The sequence below is a fragment of the Rhinolophus sinicus genome, linkage group LG09 (assembly GCF_036562045.2).
Source record: "Rhinolophus sinicus isolate RSC01 linkage group LG09, ASM3656204v1, whole genome shotgun sequence".
Lineage (NCBI taxonomy): Eukaryota > Metazoa > Chordata > Mammalia > Chiroptera > Rhinolophidae > Rhinolophus > Rhinolophus sinicus.
In genome coordinates this window covers 11,090,214-11,111,875 of record NC_133758.1, presented here as the reverse complement: position 1 = coordinate 11,111,875, position 21,662 = coordinate 11,090,214, and the positions used below count along the sequence as shown (strand labels likewise).

Here is a 21,662-nt window from a genome sequence, read left to right as displayed (position 1 = left end):
TTTTCTCTGCAACATATTTTTTCTGTTAACGATTCCTTTAGTCTTTTTCTTTCTCCTTTTCTCTATGTATGTCACTGTTTTGTTTTTTTCAAATGCTCAAAAGAACTGTCTCATGCCTACCAATAATTTTTCCAAATATTGCAAGAATTTCTCAAACATTCTAGTATCGGTTTCACTGGGGGTGGAGGGGAACCCTGCCTCCCCTAGGCTGGCTTCTGCAGTCAAGCCTGGTATGCAAGCTTATTCCGGGGCTTCTCACTGCCACTCTCCTACGTTAAATCCCCATTATCTTTTTCTTACCTTGCTCTATCATTTTGCTAAAATACATTGAATTAATTTCTCAATAGCAATACTGGCTTCCAGAAGACAGTGGAGCAATTTTCATCATAGACTTATATACATAGCTAAACTATCATTGAAATATGATAAAATAAAATAAAATAAAAAACATTTTAAAAGGATATGTAAATATAATCATATGGTAAGGATTGAACTAATAAAAAGGATCCAGGTTCAGGAAAGGAGATTATCAAAGGAACAGATGGCGGTTATCTTGAAAAGAATTAGAGATAAAAAGGTCTTTTCATATCAGCCCCCTTACCCCAATTAAGGAGATAAAAAGCTAAACCACCAGTGGTAACTTCCAAGTCATATCCCTTTAACTGAACAACTGAAAAAAAAATCACATAATTTTAGACCACTGTAATTTTTCAAATCCTAACTCCCTCATACGGTTTCCAAGCATCTCTACACCTTTACGTGACTAGAAGTGATGCCGAGGTCCGGGAGCACTTCTGCCATGTAAGCGTTTATCATATTTGCTATCCAAGAACAAAAACATCATTTGTAAAGACTCACTGCTTTCTTGACTTTTGTTGCCTTTATAGTGTTTGATTATCCTTGCCTCTTAATATGTTGCTGGTAAGAAAAAATATTTCAGTATGGAAAAATATTAATTAAATCAAAGTAAAAAGCTTAAAAGCAGAAAGTATTACATAACAATATCAAACTGTTAAATGACGTTTTTAAAGTTTACAAATACATTGGCACTCATTTACTATTCACTAAGCACTAAGTATGTGACGAACAGTGCACTAGGTCTCAAGGACACATGGACAAAACACACGATTTGTGTCTTCAAGGCACATACATCTTGGGGAAGAGAGGCAACAATTAGAACTGAATAGTGAAGAACCATGGCAGGAAATGCACAAAACGCTTTGAGAAGAGAGAGGAAAAGGGAAACACATAGGAAGTAAAAATGAAGCAGAACTTAATCTGCAGTATTAGGTCATGATAACCAATGATCATCCTGTAAAGGAGATTATTATCTGCACAGTTGAGGCTCAGAAAGGTTAAGCAAATGCCCAGTGTCACACATCGAGTGGCAGAACTGGAAATAGTCTTAAACCAAGATGCTCTGACTCCAAATTAGGTGCCATTCTCCAAAACAGAGATTTTTTTTTTTTTGAAAGCCTTTTTAGAGGACAAGTTTCTATTTTCCTTTAACAGAATAAGCATCAATGAGATTTTTGTTTTGTTTTGTTTTACCAGGAGTTTTCTTTTCCTTGAACAGATTATCTACCCTGTGTCTGCTCTATGTACATTCCTTACACATTACTAGAATGAAAGACAAAATACCCCAGGCTCCAATGTGAGGCTAGGGGTTGGGTAAAAGGAACAGTATCTGAGGTCAAACAGTTGCTAGCTGAGTGATGTTCAGATCCATTTCCCCAAGTCAGCCCCAGTCAGCCGCGTCAGCCAGCGAGCCCCGGATTCAGTGTGTGTGCTCAGGGCGGGGAGAATCGCTGTAAGGGAGAGGAAGGAACTCACATTCTTTATGCCCAAAGCTCCTTTGAAGTTTTGGACTAAAAAGAGAAAGAAAGTTCCTGCCTCGCCTCTTTTAATAATCAGGCACAGAAGGATGAATTTTTTATCCCTAAGTCTAAAAGCGTATTTATTGCCTCGCCTCTAACTAATGCCTCCTCCCAACTTCCTGCAGTAACCTAGGCACAGAAGTTTCCTTGTCATTGTTTCAGCTTTTCTCCCCAACCCACACTCACCTTCCTTTATAGCTATTCAGTTTGCAAATGTTGGAGACTCTGCCTCCTCAAAAGAGTTCTGACATCTCAGCAATCTTTCCACCCCCGGGAACCCTGGTACGTTCTCCTCAGCAGTGTGACTCTCAGCTGATTCTCCCCACCCCCACCACACTCCTGTCCAGCCACACTACCAGGTGCGCCCACATGCTCACACACCTTAACTGCTCGCGGTGACAGCTGAATACATTCAAGGACAGCAGTATTCAAAGCTCCTACCCATGGGGGCCTGTGTTTTCTGCATCATCTCATCACTCTCCGGGATGGGGCCCCTTCTCCCAGGCAGGCCCTTTGCACCTGCACCATATCACAAAGATCCATGTGACACTCAGTCGTGTGCGAAGCACATGCTGCAGTCACTCCTGGGGAACAATCCCAGTTCATCCACTTACTTGCTATGTAACGTTTGCCAATAGCTGTGGTGTAAATACACCACTGCCAATTTCAAGGACTTGGGCAGAGATGCGCAAATCGGCTCTCATGAGAGCTGGAGGAGCCCATCCCAGCATACTCCCATTAGTCCATTTCTTCGTGAAATGGGAAATGAATACCTTTCATGGACCTCTTGTAAAGAGTAAATGACAAAGTAAATGTAAATTGCTTCCCACAGCCTGGCACAGTGTAAGCACTCCACGCCATTGCTTCTGCTGCCATCATTTGTTACTCCCGCGCTGCTACAGCACTACCCCACTGCTAGCAAGGGTACGCACGCCGACGCCTAGTCCTACCGCTATTTCTACTACTAGTATTAATGGTAGTACCGCCGCCACTAAACTGTAAGCTCCTTGAAGGCGAGAAAAGGAACTAACACCAATTAAGCACCTATAACTTTCCGAACACAAGGCTTTCACCACCTGCCAAACACCGGGCTAAGAGCTTCATATCTATTTCCTCACTTAATTCTGACAGTCAGCCTGTGAGTCTATAATTACCTCCAGTTTGTAGATGACAAACAGACTGAAACAATTACATCTCTTACTCACGACTGCACAGATAGGAAGTGGTAGGGCTAAAACTGAAACTCAATTTTGTTTGGCTTCACAAACCACTTTTAGGTTAAACATAGCTAATACTCAAATATTTACCAAATTAAGACATTAAGTCTTGATTTTAGATAGCAAATGTTTGCCAAAAGCTCTTCTTCTTATGGGTTAGTCTTTATGGTCCAAACACTCTACAGAATTGTCCCGCCTTCCTACATTTCTGTACAAGGCAATGTTGTAAGAAAAAACACTGAGTAGCAATTACTTGCAAGTTCTCATTAAAAATTTTAGCCAAAAAAGTACATTTAAAGGACATGCTTCTTTGAAATGAAGCACAAATTTAATGCAATTAAAATGTCATATAAATATCACATAAGATTAGAAATTAGTGAGCATGTAAGGCAACTCTGAAAAATCAAAATTCATCATTCTTACGTAACTAACTGTACTCAGAAACTGTCCATGGACTGAACTGCAGTCTCATTTGCTTGATTAAAAGAGAAAACAGGAGGAAGGATAAAGTAGGTCAAAAACTTCCTGAGTCCTTTAGGATAAAAACATTTACTAGATACTGTGTGTGAAAGGATCAGTAAGAATCTATTTCCCATTCTTGGAGGATATGGAAAGAAAGACTGGGTACCCTCAACTGGAAAAATTGATTATAATGAGAATGAAAAGCAGAGAGGAATTGGGCGTGAACTCTAGAGAAAGGATTTCTGAAGTGGAAATTCCTTTATTTGTGACACAAGATAGGGAATTTATAGCTAGAGGGTCAGCGTATATCCAGGACACACACAGCAGGTTTTATTGTGGGACCAATCAGGGTTTTCTAAGCCAGCTCTTAATTACATAATTCAAGCTTTCTTCCAATGTTTTGTTCTACTCCTCTCACCCACACGTGGACACACACACCCCCCTCTACCCTTATATAAAACCAGATATTGTTCCCAAACTCTTCAATTAAACCACCCTCTTACCTCCCTCTCAACCACGTCAACCCCACAGTTCCATTTTTGAATCTCAAAAACAGCAACCCCTCTCATAAGCCAGTTTGGTTGTGGGAAGGAAAAGGAGAGCAACAGGAGTGGTGAGAAAGGGAAGATTTCAGAGCTTAGTAATAGCTTCAGGAGCACTGGTAAGAGGTGAACCTTCAGGCTCAGGATTTCCAGTTTCTGAGGAGCTTGGAATTCACAGGAATATAAACAATCAAAATTAGAATAAGCAAGAGTGACAACCACCTTGTCTAAGAAATCTCCGCGGAAATTAAGTAGTCTTTGTTTTTCTTCTGTTCAATTAAAACAAGAAGGTAATACCCTAATTCCTCAATTCCAGTCACACATTTGTTTTACAGCTTCTTTGAGGGGTGGGGGAAGGAAATCTGACCACGTTAAATGTGCACACTGATTTTCAGATATATCCCATTCAGCGATGTGAACTTTGGGGGTGGAGGGCAATTGTCACCAGGCAGCTGAGGTGTGGGGCAGGGGAGTAAAAGTGAGAGCATAACCCAAATGCAGGAAAGCTGGTACCTGGACAACCTCTTCTGGCTCTGCTGAGCACTGGTCACCTCCATAGACAGGTGGCTTTGAGCAGGCTGGTGAGCTGATGGCCACAGAAGAGAGATGGAGCTTCTAGCCATGATGTGGAAAGTCTGTAGTAAACGCAAACAGAGAACTGTCTCATCATTCAGCATAGAAGGCCATGCTATACACCCTTTCCAAAACAGATCCCAGTGGTAGGATTTGGTCAGTAGCCCAGACATACACATCCAGATTCAGGGATGTTGCAAGTTTTACAAAAACACGAGATATTTTCCTTATGGAATTCCACAATGGGAATTTTGCTGTGTGTGATCGGTACATATTCCAAGATATCGTCAATGCTATGAATTGTTCACTCCAATTTATACCCACACCACCTGTGCTGTTCTCTGTGGGTTCTGTACTCTGTACTGAAGAATTCTAGCTCCTAAGGAAATGTGTTTGTATTTCGAGAGAGACTCTTGCTGGAGAGGTGGGATAATGTCGACACTGAGTTGTGTTCCAATTCACTGTTGATGCATCTCACGGTCCACTGTCATGTTTCACGGGAACACCCAGGATATTCACAAAGTTTCCTCTTTCTTCTTAAGTGCACTTGGGAGGCTCTTTCTGTCAATAAAGGTGACAGCTCACGGAGTTTAGCTGCCTGAAACCACGACACCACTGTCTACGTTTACCTCTGTCACGGCACGAGGCCGCGCGAGAAAATTAACAGCCCCTCCTTCATAGGGAGTCACTGGCAGAGGCAACCAACCTTCTGCTCCTGTACAGATGTCGTTTGAGTTCACTGAGTTGTACTGCCATTAACCATGAAAAGCTCAGGAAAACTGGAATCATGAAGAAAGAAATCAGAGGGAGACCATAAAAGCCCAGTTCATTTTACAAAGAACGAAGTAACCATCCTTCCACCTACATTTTAAATATCACAGCGAATTCAAGTAACAAAATAAACAATTCACTGAGAGCACAGTTTATGTACAACTTTAATTTCTTCCTACTGTGTTCATTACCAAGCTATTTGCTTTCTTTAGGCAGGATGGGGGAAAAGACTCATTTAACACAGAAGTCAATTTCCACTAATGTGGTCTTTGTGTGGCGTATGTGGTCTTCAAAATAGATCTGTATATACAAATATACATATATGAGCCTCTTCCTTTCTAAGAACGACAGACATTAGTCCACCTTCAAAACACATCATTGCTATTCTCATCCCACAGGGAAAACCATGAGTATGAGAACCGTATTTATGACAATTGCAAACTGGTTAGTATTTCTGAGAGAACTGATTTTCCCTTCACTTGTATAAAAACAGCTCTGATTGTGAAAAGAACAACATAACATTGTATACCCCAGATTTTACTTTCTAAAAAGTTAGGCAGGAAGTATTTTTCATGCACGGTGCCACGAGAAAGCAGGCCTAAAGTGTTTTTCATCAACTGTCACTACAAGTCATTTAACACAGGAAGTTTACAGGCACTACGGGCTTCATGTCTTCAGGTCTGTAAGGGGGGACATAAGAGGGGCACATGGGCCACCAGAGCTTTCACAGGATCACCAAGGACTCCACACTCCTAAACATCCAGAAGCCACTTCTGTATGTGTTCAATGAAAGGGAAGAACGTGAGGGCTTTGCACTAGAGTGCACGCGGTCCAAGTGGGCCTGAGAGAGAGATGAAAGCAACCAATGTGCCTACAAAGGACTCATCACAAAGATTCCAAAACTGCCTTTTTTTCTTGAGCTCTTCAGATCACACTTATAAGTAAATATGGGGGTCTCAGCTGGCAAGAATGAGGGTCCAGTTTGTAAGAGATGGAAGACTATAAGGGACAGTATTTGAAATCCCTCAAAATTCCCTCAAATCTCCTTCTTTTCATAAAATATAGCCACTAGAAGCAAGACAGGGACATCTGCACACCCCGGCCACACACATGCACCTGCACACTTGGAATCCAAAGCAAGATTCTAAAATTAGCCAGAGAAAATAACTGAAAATAATTCTTGGGCAAAATGTACACATATGAAACACAGACATTCAAGGAAATATATTAGAGTATATATATTGAGTTCTATCTTTAATAAATGCAACCCAAAAAAAGAATTTTCTATGTTCTATACAGTTTTCTAATAGCTGGTCCTTTGTTTAATTTCCTCATATGGAGAAACAATGTTTGGTTATTACAGAATTAGGCTGGGCCAGACTCTACTGCCCAACAGTACTTATCATAGATGTAGAGCTCTGTGAAATTACACACACACACACACACACACACACACACACACACACACACGAAGCCCTTTCAGAATTTTCGTCCACAAATGCCCAGAAAATATGCTCAGGCTCAGCTTCCTACGTTTTACACATGACCCAGGTCTCCTTATGTGGCCGTTCAAATGTCAGCTGGCACGGTACTCATTTGCAGAGCACTTCCGCCTGTCTCATCCCCAAAGATCCTCACGGCAGTCCTGTCGGGTAGGTGGGAGAAGCACTATCATTCCCTACTTAACAGAAGTGGAACAAAAGTTCATCGACGTGAACAAGTCAGAGGTAATGAAGACAGAACCAGGGGCCAGTGTGACTGATTCTTAGTCTGGTGCTCTGGGGAAATTACAGATAGGTTTGGGTCTCACCACATATGAAATATTCCCTTGGCGGCTACCAGTCACAGTATTCTGGCAGTAGCTTTATTTTTGGTAAAGCCCTCTGGTCCATCTTCTAGATCCCTACAACAGCATAGCCATTTCTCACCAATCGTTTCCATTAACTCATCTCTGGGTTAAGGTTCCTTCTTCCAGACTGTCTCCCCTTAGATAGGGGTCAGAAAGGCATGAGCTGCGTTTCTGTCTATTGGTGCAGAGAGAGAGAGGACCGTCAATACCTGGTAACCGACCTTCTGGTATACCCGTGCTCTGTACTAACAAACACGCCACCCTAAGTAGGTGCACTTGGCTTACTTTTACTTAACAATCAACCTGCCTTTAGAGCTAGAACTCAGAGGCACAGCCTCCCACTCTGCTACAGAAATTCTAGAGTCTCCCTCAGCTTTTTCGTGCTGATGGTGACAGGTGGAAGGTAGTAAGGAGCTGGCATCAATGCTGCATGTGAAACCACCAGTAGAAACGGAGCACCATTTAGTTGCATGGGCCTGAAAGCCCCAAATACACACACGTTCTAAGAGGATGACAGCAGTTCTCCACATTAGCAATGAAAATATTAAGCCCACAGAAGATGTTTTGGTTGTTTTGACAGTGGCTTAAGTGCTATGCCACCTCATGAAATCCAGCCGAAGAAAAGGTTGATGAGGTCACAGCACAGGAGTGAGGTCACCCACTAATCTGACTTCATAGAACAAAAGTTGTCTGACCGATGAAAAGGGGTCCCCCAGGGTAGAAGTCAACATCCCTTTGCCTAAATGAGTCTTTCAGATCAGGAAAACAAATGTATTGACTAGACGCTCTTAGCGTGCCCACAGCGGCATGTGACTCACAGCGCTCTACAGTCTCCTGTGAACCATCGAATGATTAACTGACCATTCAAATCCTAGAAAGGTCACATTAGCAGCCCCTATCAATTCCTCAGAGCCAAAGCGTGTGACGCTTGATTCCACCGTGAGCTCCGAGAACGATTAGTCAGAAGTGATCTATGGCTGCTTATAAATGAAGTCCAAGATTCCTAACATTATTAATAATGGGACAGACACAAGATAACTGTGAGTGGCAAACAAAGATAGTTAGATTTTGCTTTTGGTTTTTTAACGAGCCAAGAAAAGCAGTTGGGTTAATGAAAATATTAGTTATTCGCTGTAAATTTTGGAAATGAGTGCCATTTTTAAGAGTTTAGGAGGCTGTCTGATCATAAATATTTCAAAGAGCACACTATTAGTTCAAGCCAATCAATAATACAGCATAACCCTCCAGCTACATTTCCAATGAGGAGACATTTATTCATTAGCTTTATTCCCACTCAAATCCATATCCAAAGGTTTGGAATTGATTATAGCAAGAAAAACTGTCCTCTTTTTATCAAAATATTATTTATTACTCAAACAGTTCTAAAGCAATAACATATTATGACTCTTTCATTTGTTGAGTTGAAAACTGAATATTTACTGACATTTCTTGAAAACTTGCTAAAAGCTCACAGGAAAAAATTTGACATCATTACTCTGTGTTTTCCTTAACTTGACAGGAAGTCAACTTCAAGCAGATTGACTGGAATCAGGATCTCATTCGGGAAGCATAAGTTATCCAATAAACTGCATCACTTTTTTTTTTTTTTTTTTTTTTTTCATTTGGAAAATACTCAAGATTCAGTGGCTTCACCCTGTACTTCACTTTCTGAAAACCTGGCAATCCCACGTGGACTTCTGGTAGAATGAGCAATGCAAAGAGCTGGCTTGGACTTGCCATGTCCTTGTACTTCTGGGGACTGATGGACCTTGTGACAACCGTTCTATCGGGCACACCTACACCACCAGGCAGATTAGAAGCGCTCCTGTCAGACAAGCCACTGTCACACTCGCGGACAAAGAGGAGCTGGGTTTGGAACCAGTTTTTTGTTCTGGAAGAGTACACTGGAACGGATCCTTTGTATGTCGGGAAGGTAAGAATTGCCAAAGAGAAAGATAAATTATCAGGATACTGAATACTGAAATTGACTATGACGATGAATTGAACAGGAGAGATCACCTAGAGAACAATTGTAACTAGTGGTATGCTACTTGACAGCGAGGTGAGTCTAATTTTTGCTGTCAGAAAACCAGTCAGAAAGGAATGATTTCTCTCCTTGTTCATGCTTCTGTTCTGAGCAGGGGAAAACAAGGAATTGGATTTTGGAGGGAAAACCTGGGCCCCTCAAGAGCCACTCAAGTCCCAGAAGAGGTAGCAGCAGCCTTGGAAACGACAGATGAGAAAGAAAGAAATGGGAATACAAAAGGGGAGGCAAGGGGCTTTTTGCTTTTTTTTTTCCCCCAAAAGCATTTCTACAGGTATTGCCTGAGGCCCAAATTTAATGGAGAAAAACAAAAAAAGAATAAAACATTCTTCATTTCAGAAGATCCTAGCATGCACTTTAGGATAGCTGGAGACAATCAATGAATATATTTATAAACTTTATACTCGAATTCCCTTGATTTAGCTATCATTTCATTTTTAATCCAGGCTTTCTATGTTTACTTTATTTGGTTGTTAATCAGAGCACCATTTTATGAAAGCAACTAGGGAGAGAAAATGGGAAACAAGGAACTAATTAGAAAATAAACAATTCATTCAAATGATAACTTAGACACTTGTTTAGCACAGAGGCTAAAAGTATGGGTTTCAGAGTTGAACACAATGTGGGTTCCAAACCCTCTGCCAATTGCTTCCAGAGTGACTTTGGATCGATCACCAAGTCCCAATAAGCCTCTGTTTCCTCAAATGTCAAGTGGGGATAATAAGACCACTACAACTTCTCAAGAGTTGTCTGTATAAACTCTTTCAACTCCCACCTCCTTCTTAACCCCGTTATAACTTCTGTGCCCACCACTGCTCTAAAGCTGTTTTTCCGGTGCTCCTAAGGGTTCCCCACTCCCAAAACCAATGGTTTCGTTTCACGGAACCGCCCAACGGCGGCTTAGGACATAGCGGCCAGTCCCTCCCTCCCAACTCTGTCCTCTCTCAGCTTCATGACCTTCACAATCCTCTTTCCTCCTTCCTCTCAGCCTCTTTGCTGGTCCTCTCCCTCCACCGGACGCCAATCAGTCTTGTAAGTTCTGCCCTGGGCTTCTTCTCTACACACACTCATTCCCTGGGTGGATTCACCACCCTATGGTTTTAAACTCCACCTCTAAACCAGTAAATCCAAACCTCCATCTCTGGCTCAAACCACTCATCTGGGCTTCAAACTCATACCCTACTGCATCTGTGACAGGTCCCCATTTATGACCCAACAGGCCCCACATGAAGTGCATCCAGTAAGGAATTATTGTTCCTCCCAAACCAACACTGCCCCCAGTCTTCTCTGTATCAGCACTGCCATCACCCACTTCCTAAAACCAGAAGACCTGTGACCATCCTTCACTTTCTCTTGCCCCCGACATTCTCTCCACCTGCAGATTCTGTTAGTCCTATGCCAAGATCAGTCCCAAATACTTCACTTCTCTCATCTCCACTCCTACCGTTATCTCTCACCTGTGCACATACCCCGACTCCAAGTTCCCTCACTTCTACCCACACTTCCTTCCAAACTGTTCCCCACACATGACCTATTAAAACGTGAGTCAGACCACGTCAGTCTGCTTACATCCTCCGACGTCTTCCCAGTGTACTTGGAAGCTTCCAGACTCCCCCACCGCAGCAGCTCACAAGGCCGTTCTCCTGACAAGGCCGCATCTGGGCCTCCCACCACCTCCCACGCTGCTTTCTTTTCCTCTCTCTCCCGCTCCAGGTACATAGCCTTGTGTCAGTTCCCACAACTTGCCAAGCTTTGCCTTATTGTTCCCTCATAATGAAATGCCCTTCTCCTGGCTTCTCTCATGGCTGCATCCTCATTGGATCTAGGTCTTTCTTGACCGTTCTCTAAGGTAGGCCTTTGTTATCCTCTCTCATTACCGTTATTTTTTTTTCACAGTTCTAATCACAACCTACAACATATAATTTATTGGTTTATTTACATGTGTATTGTCTGAAGCCCCAGACTAGACTACAAGTTCAATGAGGGCAAGGACATTGCTTCCATTTTATCCCCAAGGCCTCACATAGCACCTATCACACAGAAGATGCTCCTAAAAATGAATGAATAAATGAATGACTACCTCATGGTGTAGTAAGAATTAAACACGCTAACACATGTAAAGCACTCAGCACAGTACCAGGTCCAGAGGAAGATCTTAATAATCGTTACCCTGTAGTAACAGTAGTAGTAATAGCAGCAGTAATAGTAGCAGTAGCAGTTTTCCTTGACATCTCCCTCCCCTTCTCTCCTTCCTTCATTCACAATCAGCCACCATAGCCTGTCAATATCCCCTTGCCACTTTCTCTCAGATTCACCTCATCTTTTCCAGGCTCTGTCATTTCTCTGGTCCCTTTGTTCTTCATGGTTAGATTAACTAAGCAGGGGCTGCCGCCCTCCCTGTACAGACTCATCCCATCCCCCCCGCCCCCCCAGGACTCAGGACATTTCTCTCCGGAAAGCACCCTTTCCATCATGTTGCTCCTCTGATTAAGAAAGTGCCGTAGCTCTCCAGTGCTTATCAGAGCTCTTAGCATACAATTCAAGAACTTTAAGAAAACAACTTTTCCTCCCTTACCGAGTCCTCCCCTACAATTCCTCAACTCAAGTCCTGATTCCAGCTAAGCTGGGTCTCCTTACTGGCCATGACACACATACCACGTTTGTCCCTACCCCAGACATGTCCACGCTACTGCCCTGCACGAGACATGCAGTCACCACCTCTCTGTTCAATCACATTCAGAATCTTCAGGGCCCCAGCTTAAAAGCCACTTCCATCATGAACACATCTTCTGTCTATTCAGAATTCCGAAGACTTCTAGCTACTCGCCATTTTGTAAAACTTGTTTTCCAACTAGACGGACGTGGCTACTGCTAAAATAAGTTTCAGAAAATACACTGGTATTCAGTGATTGCTTTGTATGCATGTGCAACTTAGAGCTCCCTTCCCTTCTACCACGGGGAGAAACTGAGGCGCCACTCCTAGCCTTCCCTGCACCTCCGCAACCCTGAGACCCCTGCACAGAGCTGGACACACGGAAATGCAGAAAGACAAGGACGCCTCAGATCTCACTGGGCCACCACAGCGCTAGGTGAGCTGCATTCACATAACAATGCAGAGAAGCGTAATTCCCCACCGTCAGGTCATCAGCCCAGAGAACATGGCCCAGAGAGGTTATGTTATGTTCATGGCCCAAAGTTACATAACACGTAACAGGAAAAGGTCACATCAAACTACGCAGTGAACGCCGCCCCTGAAGTGATCGGCGTTCCTTCCCGCTGCGCTGCAGGCACGTGGCCCCGACTTTGGACTTAGCCCTGAGAGGTCCCCGGGAGCGTCAGTGGTGATGGGGTGGACCGGGAACCTGACCCAGCCTGACTGCTTCCTGCTGTGGGCGGTACTCAGCCTGCAGCACCTTCTAGGACTGGCGGGTAGCGCTCCGCCTTTCCTAGTCACCCCGACACAGGGCACCCCGTGCGTCCCTACAGGGATCCTGTGCAGTCCACACACCAGCAGCCAGTGGAAGGTTTTAACCTGCATTGGGTGTGCTACCTCCGCGTGAATAGACAGCTACACGTTCACTTACTCAGGTACTTTACCCCTTTACTTTCTTTTGAAACAGCATTCATGCACCTTTCATCCTCCTTACCCCATGGGCATTCAGCTTGTCACCTGGAGCTGTGACAGATGTCTGTTTACAGAGCTTGCCTGAGTATTTGCTTATTTCAGAGAGGAGTGAGGCAACAATTATCAGCTGTAATTGGTACGGCCTTACAAAATCCACACCGGGCTTTCCAGGGACAGGCAGTGTCAGTGAAAGCTAGATTATACTGACATATGCAAAGCCAGGATGCCGAGGGCCTGGGCTTGGGCACGGATCTGAGGTCAACACGACACAGAAGCTGCCTAGCCACAGACTGCATTCCTGGAACTATATGAGATGACAGATGACAAAGGACTGAAACTCACCCTTGCTTTTAAAATCCCAAATCAACTGAGATTTTTCATCATCCGCATGCACTTCCCATCATGCAGTACTCCTTTGGCTGACACCTTGTAGACTACAGAATTAGTAGGGTAAGTAGGGTATCCACTGTCTTCCTCTGCCTAGGAGACTGGGGGAGGGAATGTTTCCCCCAGGTGTATACAACTATGTGCTGCCAACTCCACTCTAGAAGCCCCTCAGCTTCCTCCAAAGACCTCATGCTCAGTGTTGGCTGAATTAAATATGGATAAATATAGAGCACTTTTATTACAGTGCCAATTTGCTGAGTGACTTAGAGAAAAGCTGTTAATGTCTCGTCTTCACCATTTTCACAACCACATGTGTGCCGTATGGCGGGTAAACGCTGTTAACCAGGTATCCGCGTGCTGGTTACTAAGCAGTGTCTCAGCTCTGTGCTGCCGGGGCTGGGACTCAGCGAGCCGCAGTTTCTCCTTTTCCAACCAGCTCCCCAGTGGGTTCTGACAGTAGAATGTTCTAGAGGGAGAGCCACCAGAGGCAGGAGGAGGTGGAAGAGACTTGTGCCATTTTCCAGGCCAGCAGTTGATTCCAGTTTCTGGGTTCTTTCCACACTCCCAGCACCAGGCTCGTCACACTCCCTCAGAAGTCCCAGCACCACTGGATGGCACCCCTTCTCAGAACTCTCAGTTCTGGGGGAGGAGGGTGCTAAGCTCCTGACCCCTCGCCCCAGGGGCAGCACTTCCTCCTCAGAGGTTTCAGGCCCAGCCTCCTCCAAACATCTAGGTTCCAAGAGCCCCAGCCTCAGCCAGAGGGGCATCCTGTGTCCCTCATCCTGTGTCCTGGAGCTGCCCTCCCTCCCAATCTGTGAGCTTCCCTTTTTGCCTTTTCATATTCAATTTGCTCTGCTGAAATAACTGGTGTAGGCTTCGTTCCCTGACTGGATCCTGAACTGATGCAATTCTATCGCACAGAAATCAGTTCTCTGTGAGCAGCTCCTGGCCCCTTTCGTAGCTGGTACTCTGCACGTTCATGAGAGGCGCCCGGCTTCTCTGTGCATGTCCGCTCGCTCCCTCCCTCCCTCACTCCTCTCCTTCCCCTCCCTCTTTCTTGCACAGACGTACTTGCAAACACACGCTCAGAAGCTACTTGAAAGATGCTTGCTAGCTCTTTTCAAACAAAGGTAAAATGATTTCACAAAAAGCTTCAACCCTAATCCCACACGATCCACCATTCTTTCAAAAAACACATCAGAGCCTTTATTGCATGTGAGGACCCCCATGAGGATGAAAGCAACATGGTTCCTGACTTCAAGACACTCGGTGGAGACAGTCCTTCCAATCCTTCCAATTCGTCTGTATTAGACGAAAACAAAGGCAACAGATCTGAGGTTCACCCAGACTCTACCGACATCAGCCAGCCAATGGCTACGAAGGCACCAGAACCTTCTCCACAGGACCAAAGGTGTTTACCTAAGTCCAGTTAATTATTCAGCTCTCTCCATGAGCAGGCATGTAAACTCAGACTATAATGCCCGTAAGTAGGCTTAGCGCTGGTACGGTTCATAGGACAAAACTTTCTAGGTGACAAATAGAACATCTCAAAACAGTCCTGGGTTCCTTCTTTTTGTCAGCTTCTGTTCTTTCTTTTCCCCCTAATCTGCCATGCCCTAAATTAACCTATTTCAGTCTAAATGACAGTTCTATGATACATGCCTTAAAGTTACATGTGTCTATATGTATATGCATATTTATATATACATATATACAAACACATGCACACATATATGCATATCTACTTTTTAATTAAAATTTCCTGAGATCCCTGTCGTGCTCCTCCTAATTCCACTTCCTGGGAACACAGTTCCACATGGAATGGATTTTCATTTCTTTGTGACCAGTTCTGACTAAAATGGCTATTTTATTCTACACAGTAAGAGGTGGGCATCTCTGCTTTTTAAACTGCATAAATAAAAGATCTGGATTGCAAAAAAATACTACTACTGTACATGGAATGAGGAAATGTGAGTACTTCATATTCTAAATAGAATTCTTTAAGTAGAAAAAAAAATCCACAGCTATTTTTTCGGTCAATTTTATCATTTCCCTTCCTGAGATAAGACACAGCTGAATTCCTCTAGGCGGCAAAGCCGGGACCTGCGTGGTTTGGCCATGAGTCGATTTGAGCTGAGCTCAAAACCAGCCACAACCTCCAAACCCATCCTCGTCTGAGGCTGTTGTGGATACATTTTCAGGTGTCTCCTTGGTGACTATGCCATGTAATCCTCAGAACAGCACAGTCCCAGCAATGCCTCAGGCAGCCTTCTGAGGCTTTACCTCTGGGCCGTACCTAAGTAAAAGCCAAGAGGTCGTCTCTGCGACACTCCTGAAGGTTTGAAGGGAGCAGAGAAGAGCGGCCGTGTTAATATCCTTTTCTCTATGCGTGTATCTCATCATTTTAATCGGTGCCATTTATAGCATTCCTATTATGGGAAACTGTGCTAGATGCTTTACATACATTAATCTCTAATGATCCCAACAACCCTTCAAATAAGTATTAATATTGTTCTCTACATTTATGAGAAATTTGAGAGTTATAAACGTTAATTTGTCAAGGGCACTCAATTTCAAACTGACATAGTATTCGGGCCAGATGTATCTGCCTCTTTGGCCTGAGCCTAACGCTGGCTGTCTGTTTTATAAACTGAATCTCATGAACTTCCTAGCTGAGCTATGCAGAGTACTGATGATCCCAGCAGCAACACAGCAAGTGGTAGCTGACTGACTAACAAATGTAACTCATTTATTGTTCCCCCTTTAGAGAGACTTACCTATACAAGGCACAAAATTCCAGGGTTCTTGCCACCTATATACATTGTCTATAGTTAGCGATGCAGACATTTATTTCTCGGCATTTAATATAAAAATAGTGACCCTGGACTCCTTTCAAGAGTCATTACAAAGTAATTTGGAAAGAAATATAGTTGGATGAGCAACTAAAAGCATGTCCCTAATGGAACCATCCACATATAGACTTGAGTGAGACAGCTATGAGTCCAGGAACTGGGCCCCCGAAAGGAGAGAGACACTAATGCAAAGAAAAATAACCAGTAGTTAAATTCAGTTTTGACACTTGAAACATACAAAAGCATAATCCTACTGGGACCACAGAACGAGAGCATTGCAAGAGCCCCAGAAGTCATTTAGCATTTCCAGTGCAGTAGCCATAGCCTATTTATTAATCATTTCATCAACTTTTCAACCAACTTAAAATTGCCAAAAAGTTTTTGAAACTCCAAAACTTAATTTACATCAACACTTTATTACTTTAAAATGTCTAGGCTTGTATATTTTTTAAAAATTAAATGGAAAGGCTGTGTTCCTTCTTATGAGACTTGCTCCTGTTCTCACGTTGGGGATCTACACTTTCCAGAATTCCTGATTTCTATACTTCTGAGGAAGAGGAACTTTAAAAATAAATAAAGGTAGTACGCTCAGGATACGAAATGTGATGTGGAAAAACTTTACTTATTCATCAACCTATGTTGGCTTTTTTACAGTCATGCTCAATGAATATTAGTTCTTTTTAGACAAGCATTTTAAACATGAGTGAAAAAAAATTATTCCTGTTTGAAAGGCGGTCATAAGTTAGGGCCAAACTGAGAATCAGTTTTTTTTCTCACACCTGTTCACATCCGTAATGAGATTTCGGTCCTTTATTCCCTTAGCTCCATTCAGACATGGACAGGGGGGATGGGTCCATCAAATACATCCTCTCAGGAGAAGGTGCCGGCATCGTGTTTACGATCGACGACACCACAGGAGACATCCACGCCATTCAGAGGCTCGACCGAGAAGAAAGGGCCCAGTACACGCTGAGGGCACAGGCGCTGGACAGGAGGACAGGCCGGCCGATGGAGCCGGAGTCCGAGTTCATCATTAAGATCCAAGACATCAACGACAACGAGCCCAAGTTCCTGGACGGACCTTATGTTGCCACTGTGCCAGAAATGTCACCAGTGGGTAAGGGCAGATTCACTGATTCATACAAAGAGGGATTCTTCTATAGAAGATCCTCCTCTAAACACGCATCTCCTTCATAAAACTGAACCAAGTGACAGCCAAATCCTTAGGCAGGAGAGGACTTAAACACTGAAATCAACCATCGTAAAAAATAATATTAATAATGAGCCTACTGTTGTTATTCAGTTCCCGTTCTTCAAAAAACGAGATAGAGAGAGAGAGAAAGGAAAGGAGGGAGGGAGGGAGGAAGGGAGGGAGGGAGGGAGGGAGGATGCATGTATCATAGGAAGAAGCATTTTGGTATAACCAAAAGAGCAACGAAGAGCCAAAGGGCTGTGTTGTCCTTACTAGTTATTAAGAATTCAAACTATAAATAACTCTCATCCCCACTAAAGAGGTACAAGACAGGAGTTATGGAAGCGGGACCTAGAAAGGAGCCCTCCCAAGGAAGCAAACATAACATTTGCAAATGCTTTAAGACTGCCCATTCAGGACTGCATCCAGCCTTTAGCAATTCAACGTGAACAGGTGTCCACCATCTCTCTTCTCAGGGACCTCTGTTATCCAGGTGACAGCCACAGATGCCGATGACCCAACCTACGGCAACAGTGCCCGGGTAGTATACAGCATCCTCCAGGGCCAGCCATATTTTTCTGTGGACTCCAAAACAGGTATTTGATACAACAGTCAAGTCAGGGGTGTTTGCTTTATTCCCTGATCATTTGTAACTACTATGATGGCAGACCCAGCTCCTTTTCAAGGACTCTCCAGGGAGTGTCTTAACCAGAGAAGATTGTTATACCGTCTGGGATTAAGGGAGCAAACTAGCCCTGCTCTGGTGGAAAAAAAGCAGTGCTGCGTAGACAGTGAACACGGTCTGGATGGAGAGGCCAAAAGGCAGCTACACCAAGTAACTTCTCGTTAGCCTTCAAAAAATCCTATGGTTGTATTAATTCCCAGGGACTGAGTCGTTTATAACTCCAAGAAGGCATGAGAGGATTGACACTGGAACCTGGACTCACTATAGAACTAGGAGCATTGATTTTGAGACTAGAAAGAGCCTTAGGGGAATCACCTAGTCCATCACCATTCGTTTAATAGCTAAGGACATTGGGAACTGAGACCTAACAAAGTGCTTCTAGCTGTAGGGATGTCCCCCACATGTGCTCTGATGTTCTTCCCACTGAGCCAGCCTGCACTAAGCAGAAGAAAAGGCCAGAATGAATAGATGCTGGGACAGACAGGCTTTGATGAGGGGGAAAGAGCACAGAGCATGGCGTGTGCCCCCCCGCCCCCACAAAAGGCAGGTGCTGAGTGGGAAGCGCTAACCGAAGGGCGGCACAGAGGACTGGATGGGGAAAGAGCGATGCGGCAGAAAAGGACACATCAACGGGGCCTGGTTTTGTTTTTCATATTTTGTTTTGTTTTCAGTTTTTACCTAAGAGCTTTCACCACAGAATTTAGGTTTCACCTCTGAAGAGTTCCCTTTAATACTTCTGAGCTGGGCAGAGTGATGATTATATTGTCCTGCGCTTGTGCCAGGCTTTCTCCCTTTCAAAATACTTTCTCATACACATTACCATATTTGAATCTCCCAATATTCTTGTGAACTCGTGAAATATATGCAAGTATTGTTATTCCCATTTTATGTACAGGAAAATCGAGGCCCTACGGGTAATTAACAAAGAACCTGAGTTCCTTGTTAACTAGACACTTCCAGCCACAGAGAGAAAGTCAATGATGAGTGCTCAAAGTCACCCACCTGTTTGAAAGAGAAAAAATGCGTTTCTATTAGCAACCTGATAATTTTTTTCCCAGAAGTCCTAAGGGGAACCAGGCATTCAGAAAATTATATCATAAAAGTAAAAAGTGAGGGAGTGTAAATTACTGGGAGGAAAGAAAAAAGATTTCAGTTAGGGACTTCTATAAAACAGTAACCTTAACAATTCTACAAATGGGGGGAGGAGAAGAGGGTGCCCGCAGGGAGGAAAAGTACAGACAGGAAGAGGGTGATGTGTCCTTTATATATCCTCAGAGGCGTACATTATTTTGACAGCTCCCAGGGGGCATCTTTAATGTTAAGGTCAAAAAAATGAAAAGATAGTTATTGCTGTGCCCATAGGGCATTCAAAAAAAGATGCTGCACAGTTCACTTCAGAATGTTGTTACTATGATGCAGTACGTACATTAGAGGAGTAAACTGGGGACAGGTTTGTGGTTCCCAATGCCTTCCTTTTGCAGGCAAAACATCTATTTAGCCAAAGGTCATGCTGTAAACTTGCAGTAAATAAGTCTTTAATCTTTGCCTCGAGTGTACAGAAGTCAGCTTTTCTAAGTGGAGGGGTTAAAAGGGGGATAAAACATTACCGCATATCCTTGGTAGGATCAAAACGCATTTCACCGGATTTTGCATTACACCCCTCTGAGCGAACCGGTATCACCACACTGCGATGCTGCCACTACTGTCTGCGGAAGTTCATCCCTTATGCACGTTCAAAATAAACAACTTACAGAGCATCAGAGCTCATGGAATTCAGTGAGGCACAGAGATAAGCAGAGCCTAACAAAACCAAATGAATATGTATCAAAAGGGAAATCAAATCAGAATTCCAACCCTGCCTACAGGTATGGGGGAAGCAGGAAAAAGCAGAGTAGGAGTGAGTTACCTAAAGAAGAGTCATTTGTGCTACAAGGGCTCCAGGGGCTGAAGACAGAAAGAGCTGACAGAGAACTGGTCTCACATCCCAGATTTGCAGACAGATGAAGCTTTGTTTTCTGGGCCCTAAACCCTAGTTTTCTTCTTTTCTTTAATTGTCATTAAATGTATTGGGTGACATTGGTTAACAAAATTATAGTTTTCAAGCGTACAATTCTCTACTACATCATCTGTATATTGCACTGTGCGCACACCACCCAGAGTGAGGTAGAGCAGCTGACAGGGCCCCGACTGCTCTCCCCAACTCCGTTCGAGAACCACTGCTGCCACCTCCTGTTCGCTCTCAGTTATGCTGCCAGAGGAAATCAGCCCTTGGAGCTCTTCCCACTAGAACTGTATTTATTCACCATTTGTTGAAATGCAGCTCTGTTCTGAAGCTGGGATTCTGACCTCAAGTTTAATCAAATACAGATGGCCTGCATCTCGACTCTGTACAGTGACAGAGCACCAGGGGAAACCTAGAACCCAATCTTAAGAACCAGACTTGTGTTTCTATTTTGAAAAACCAAGTCGTCTCTACCCTCTAGGTGTCATCAGGACAGCGCTCATGAACATGGACCGAGAAGCCAAAGAGTACTACGAGGTCATCATCCAAGCCAAAGACATGGGCGGGCAGCTGGGGGGGTTGGCGGGGACCACGACGGTCAACATCACCCTCTCGGACGTCAACGACAACCCACCGCGCTTTCCCCAGAGTAAGTATCTCACCAAGGAGGGGGCAGGTCTTAGGCCAGTGGGAGGCACCGGCTACCGAGCCGGAGGAGAAAGCTCGGAGTTCCTCTCTAAGTTCAGTCATGCATGAGTCCTTTCCTGCATTCATCACGCAGCTCTCATATCACCATGTCCCCTCCCGGTCCCAGCTAGCAGCACCGCACCAGTGTTTCTCACAGTTTTCATCACTGCCTCACTATGGAGCCCTTTTAGACTCTTTCTTAATCGCCATGCTCTACCCCCTTCACAGAATTAAATATTAAGGAATAAGATGTTGTTGGGAAATGTTCAACTTTAGAGCCACAAACCGTTTTATAATAGCTAAGATGTTTTTCACCTCTCCCCCAACAAGACCCAACTTTTAGCCCCTAGGGGGCGATACTGCCCTTGAGAATGCATGCATGGAAAAGACATCAAAGCAGTGACCTATTTGGCCACCTTAACCAATCAATCCACAAGCAGGTACCTGCTCTGTTAGGGCACTGGGCATGAGGGAGGGGCGCAGGATGCTTGAAACCCAGTCCCGGCCCCTGTGAAGCTTAAAATCTACTTGGGGAGTACATCTTCTATACTCCTCAAAAGTTAACCAAGGCAGGCATGCACTGTGCCACTTGGTTAGCGCAGAATGGAACCTTCACAATAAACTAAGGTGAATGAGGGCTTCATAACAGGATGAGACTTCAACAGGAGGCTGACGAATATAACGGATTTAAGTAGACAGACAGGAGAACATTCCAGCAAGGGGAAGCCACTCATTCATTCAAAAATTACTTGTTTCAGGCACCACGCTAGGTATGTGCTACAGAGCAGTGCACAGAACAAGTGACATCCCTGCTCCCCGAGAGCTCATTCGAGTAGAAACCCAAATGTAAGAACCATATATGGAAATAAAGTTGCAAGTGTAATTTTATGTTTAAAG

General features: G+C 43.9%; 1 protein-coding gene and 1 long non-coding RNA gene across 5 annotated transcripts in view; one reads left to right on the top strand and one right to left on the bottom strand.

The window, feature by feature from the left end:
• The window catches only part of LOC109446175 (uncharacterized), a 246,233-nt gene that overhangs the window by 26,164 nt on the left and 198,407 nt on the right, over positions 1–21,662 (bottom strand). The window contains exon 3 of one of the 3 annotated variants that reach the window (XR_012498724.1): positions 4,612–4,733. The exons of the other annotated variants lie outside the window; for them this stretch is intronic. This is a non-coding gene — a long non-coding RNA (uncharacterized LOC109446175). The remainder of the gene's footprint in view (positions 1–4,611; positions 4,734–21,662) is intronic. 3 annotated transcript variants of the gene reach the window in all.
• Positions 1–21,662, top strand: part of CDH20 (cadherin 20) — a 183,778-nt gene that overhangs the window by 129,375 nt on the left and 32,741 nt on the right. The window contains exons 2-5 of one of the 2 annotated variants that reach the window (XM_019729299.2): positions 8,811–9,224; positions 17,022–17,316; positions 17,868–17,987; positions 20,560–20,727. In XM_019729299.2, the coding sequence (XP_019584858.2) occupies positions 8,997–9,224; positions 17,022–17,316; positions 17,868–17,987; positions 20,560–20,727 (811 nt within the window). In that variant the 5' untranslated portion in view covers positions 8,811–8,996. The remainder of the gene's footprint in view (positions 1–8,810; positions 9,225–17,021; positions 17,317–17,867; positions 17,988–20,559; positions 20,728–21,662) is intronic. The other variant, XM_019729300.2, reaches the window with a different exon arrangement.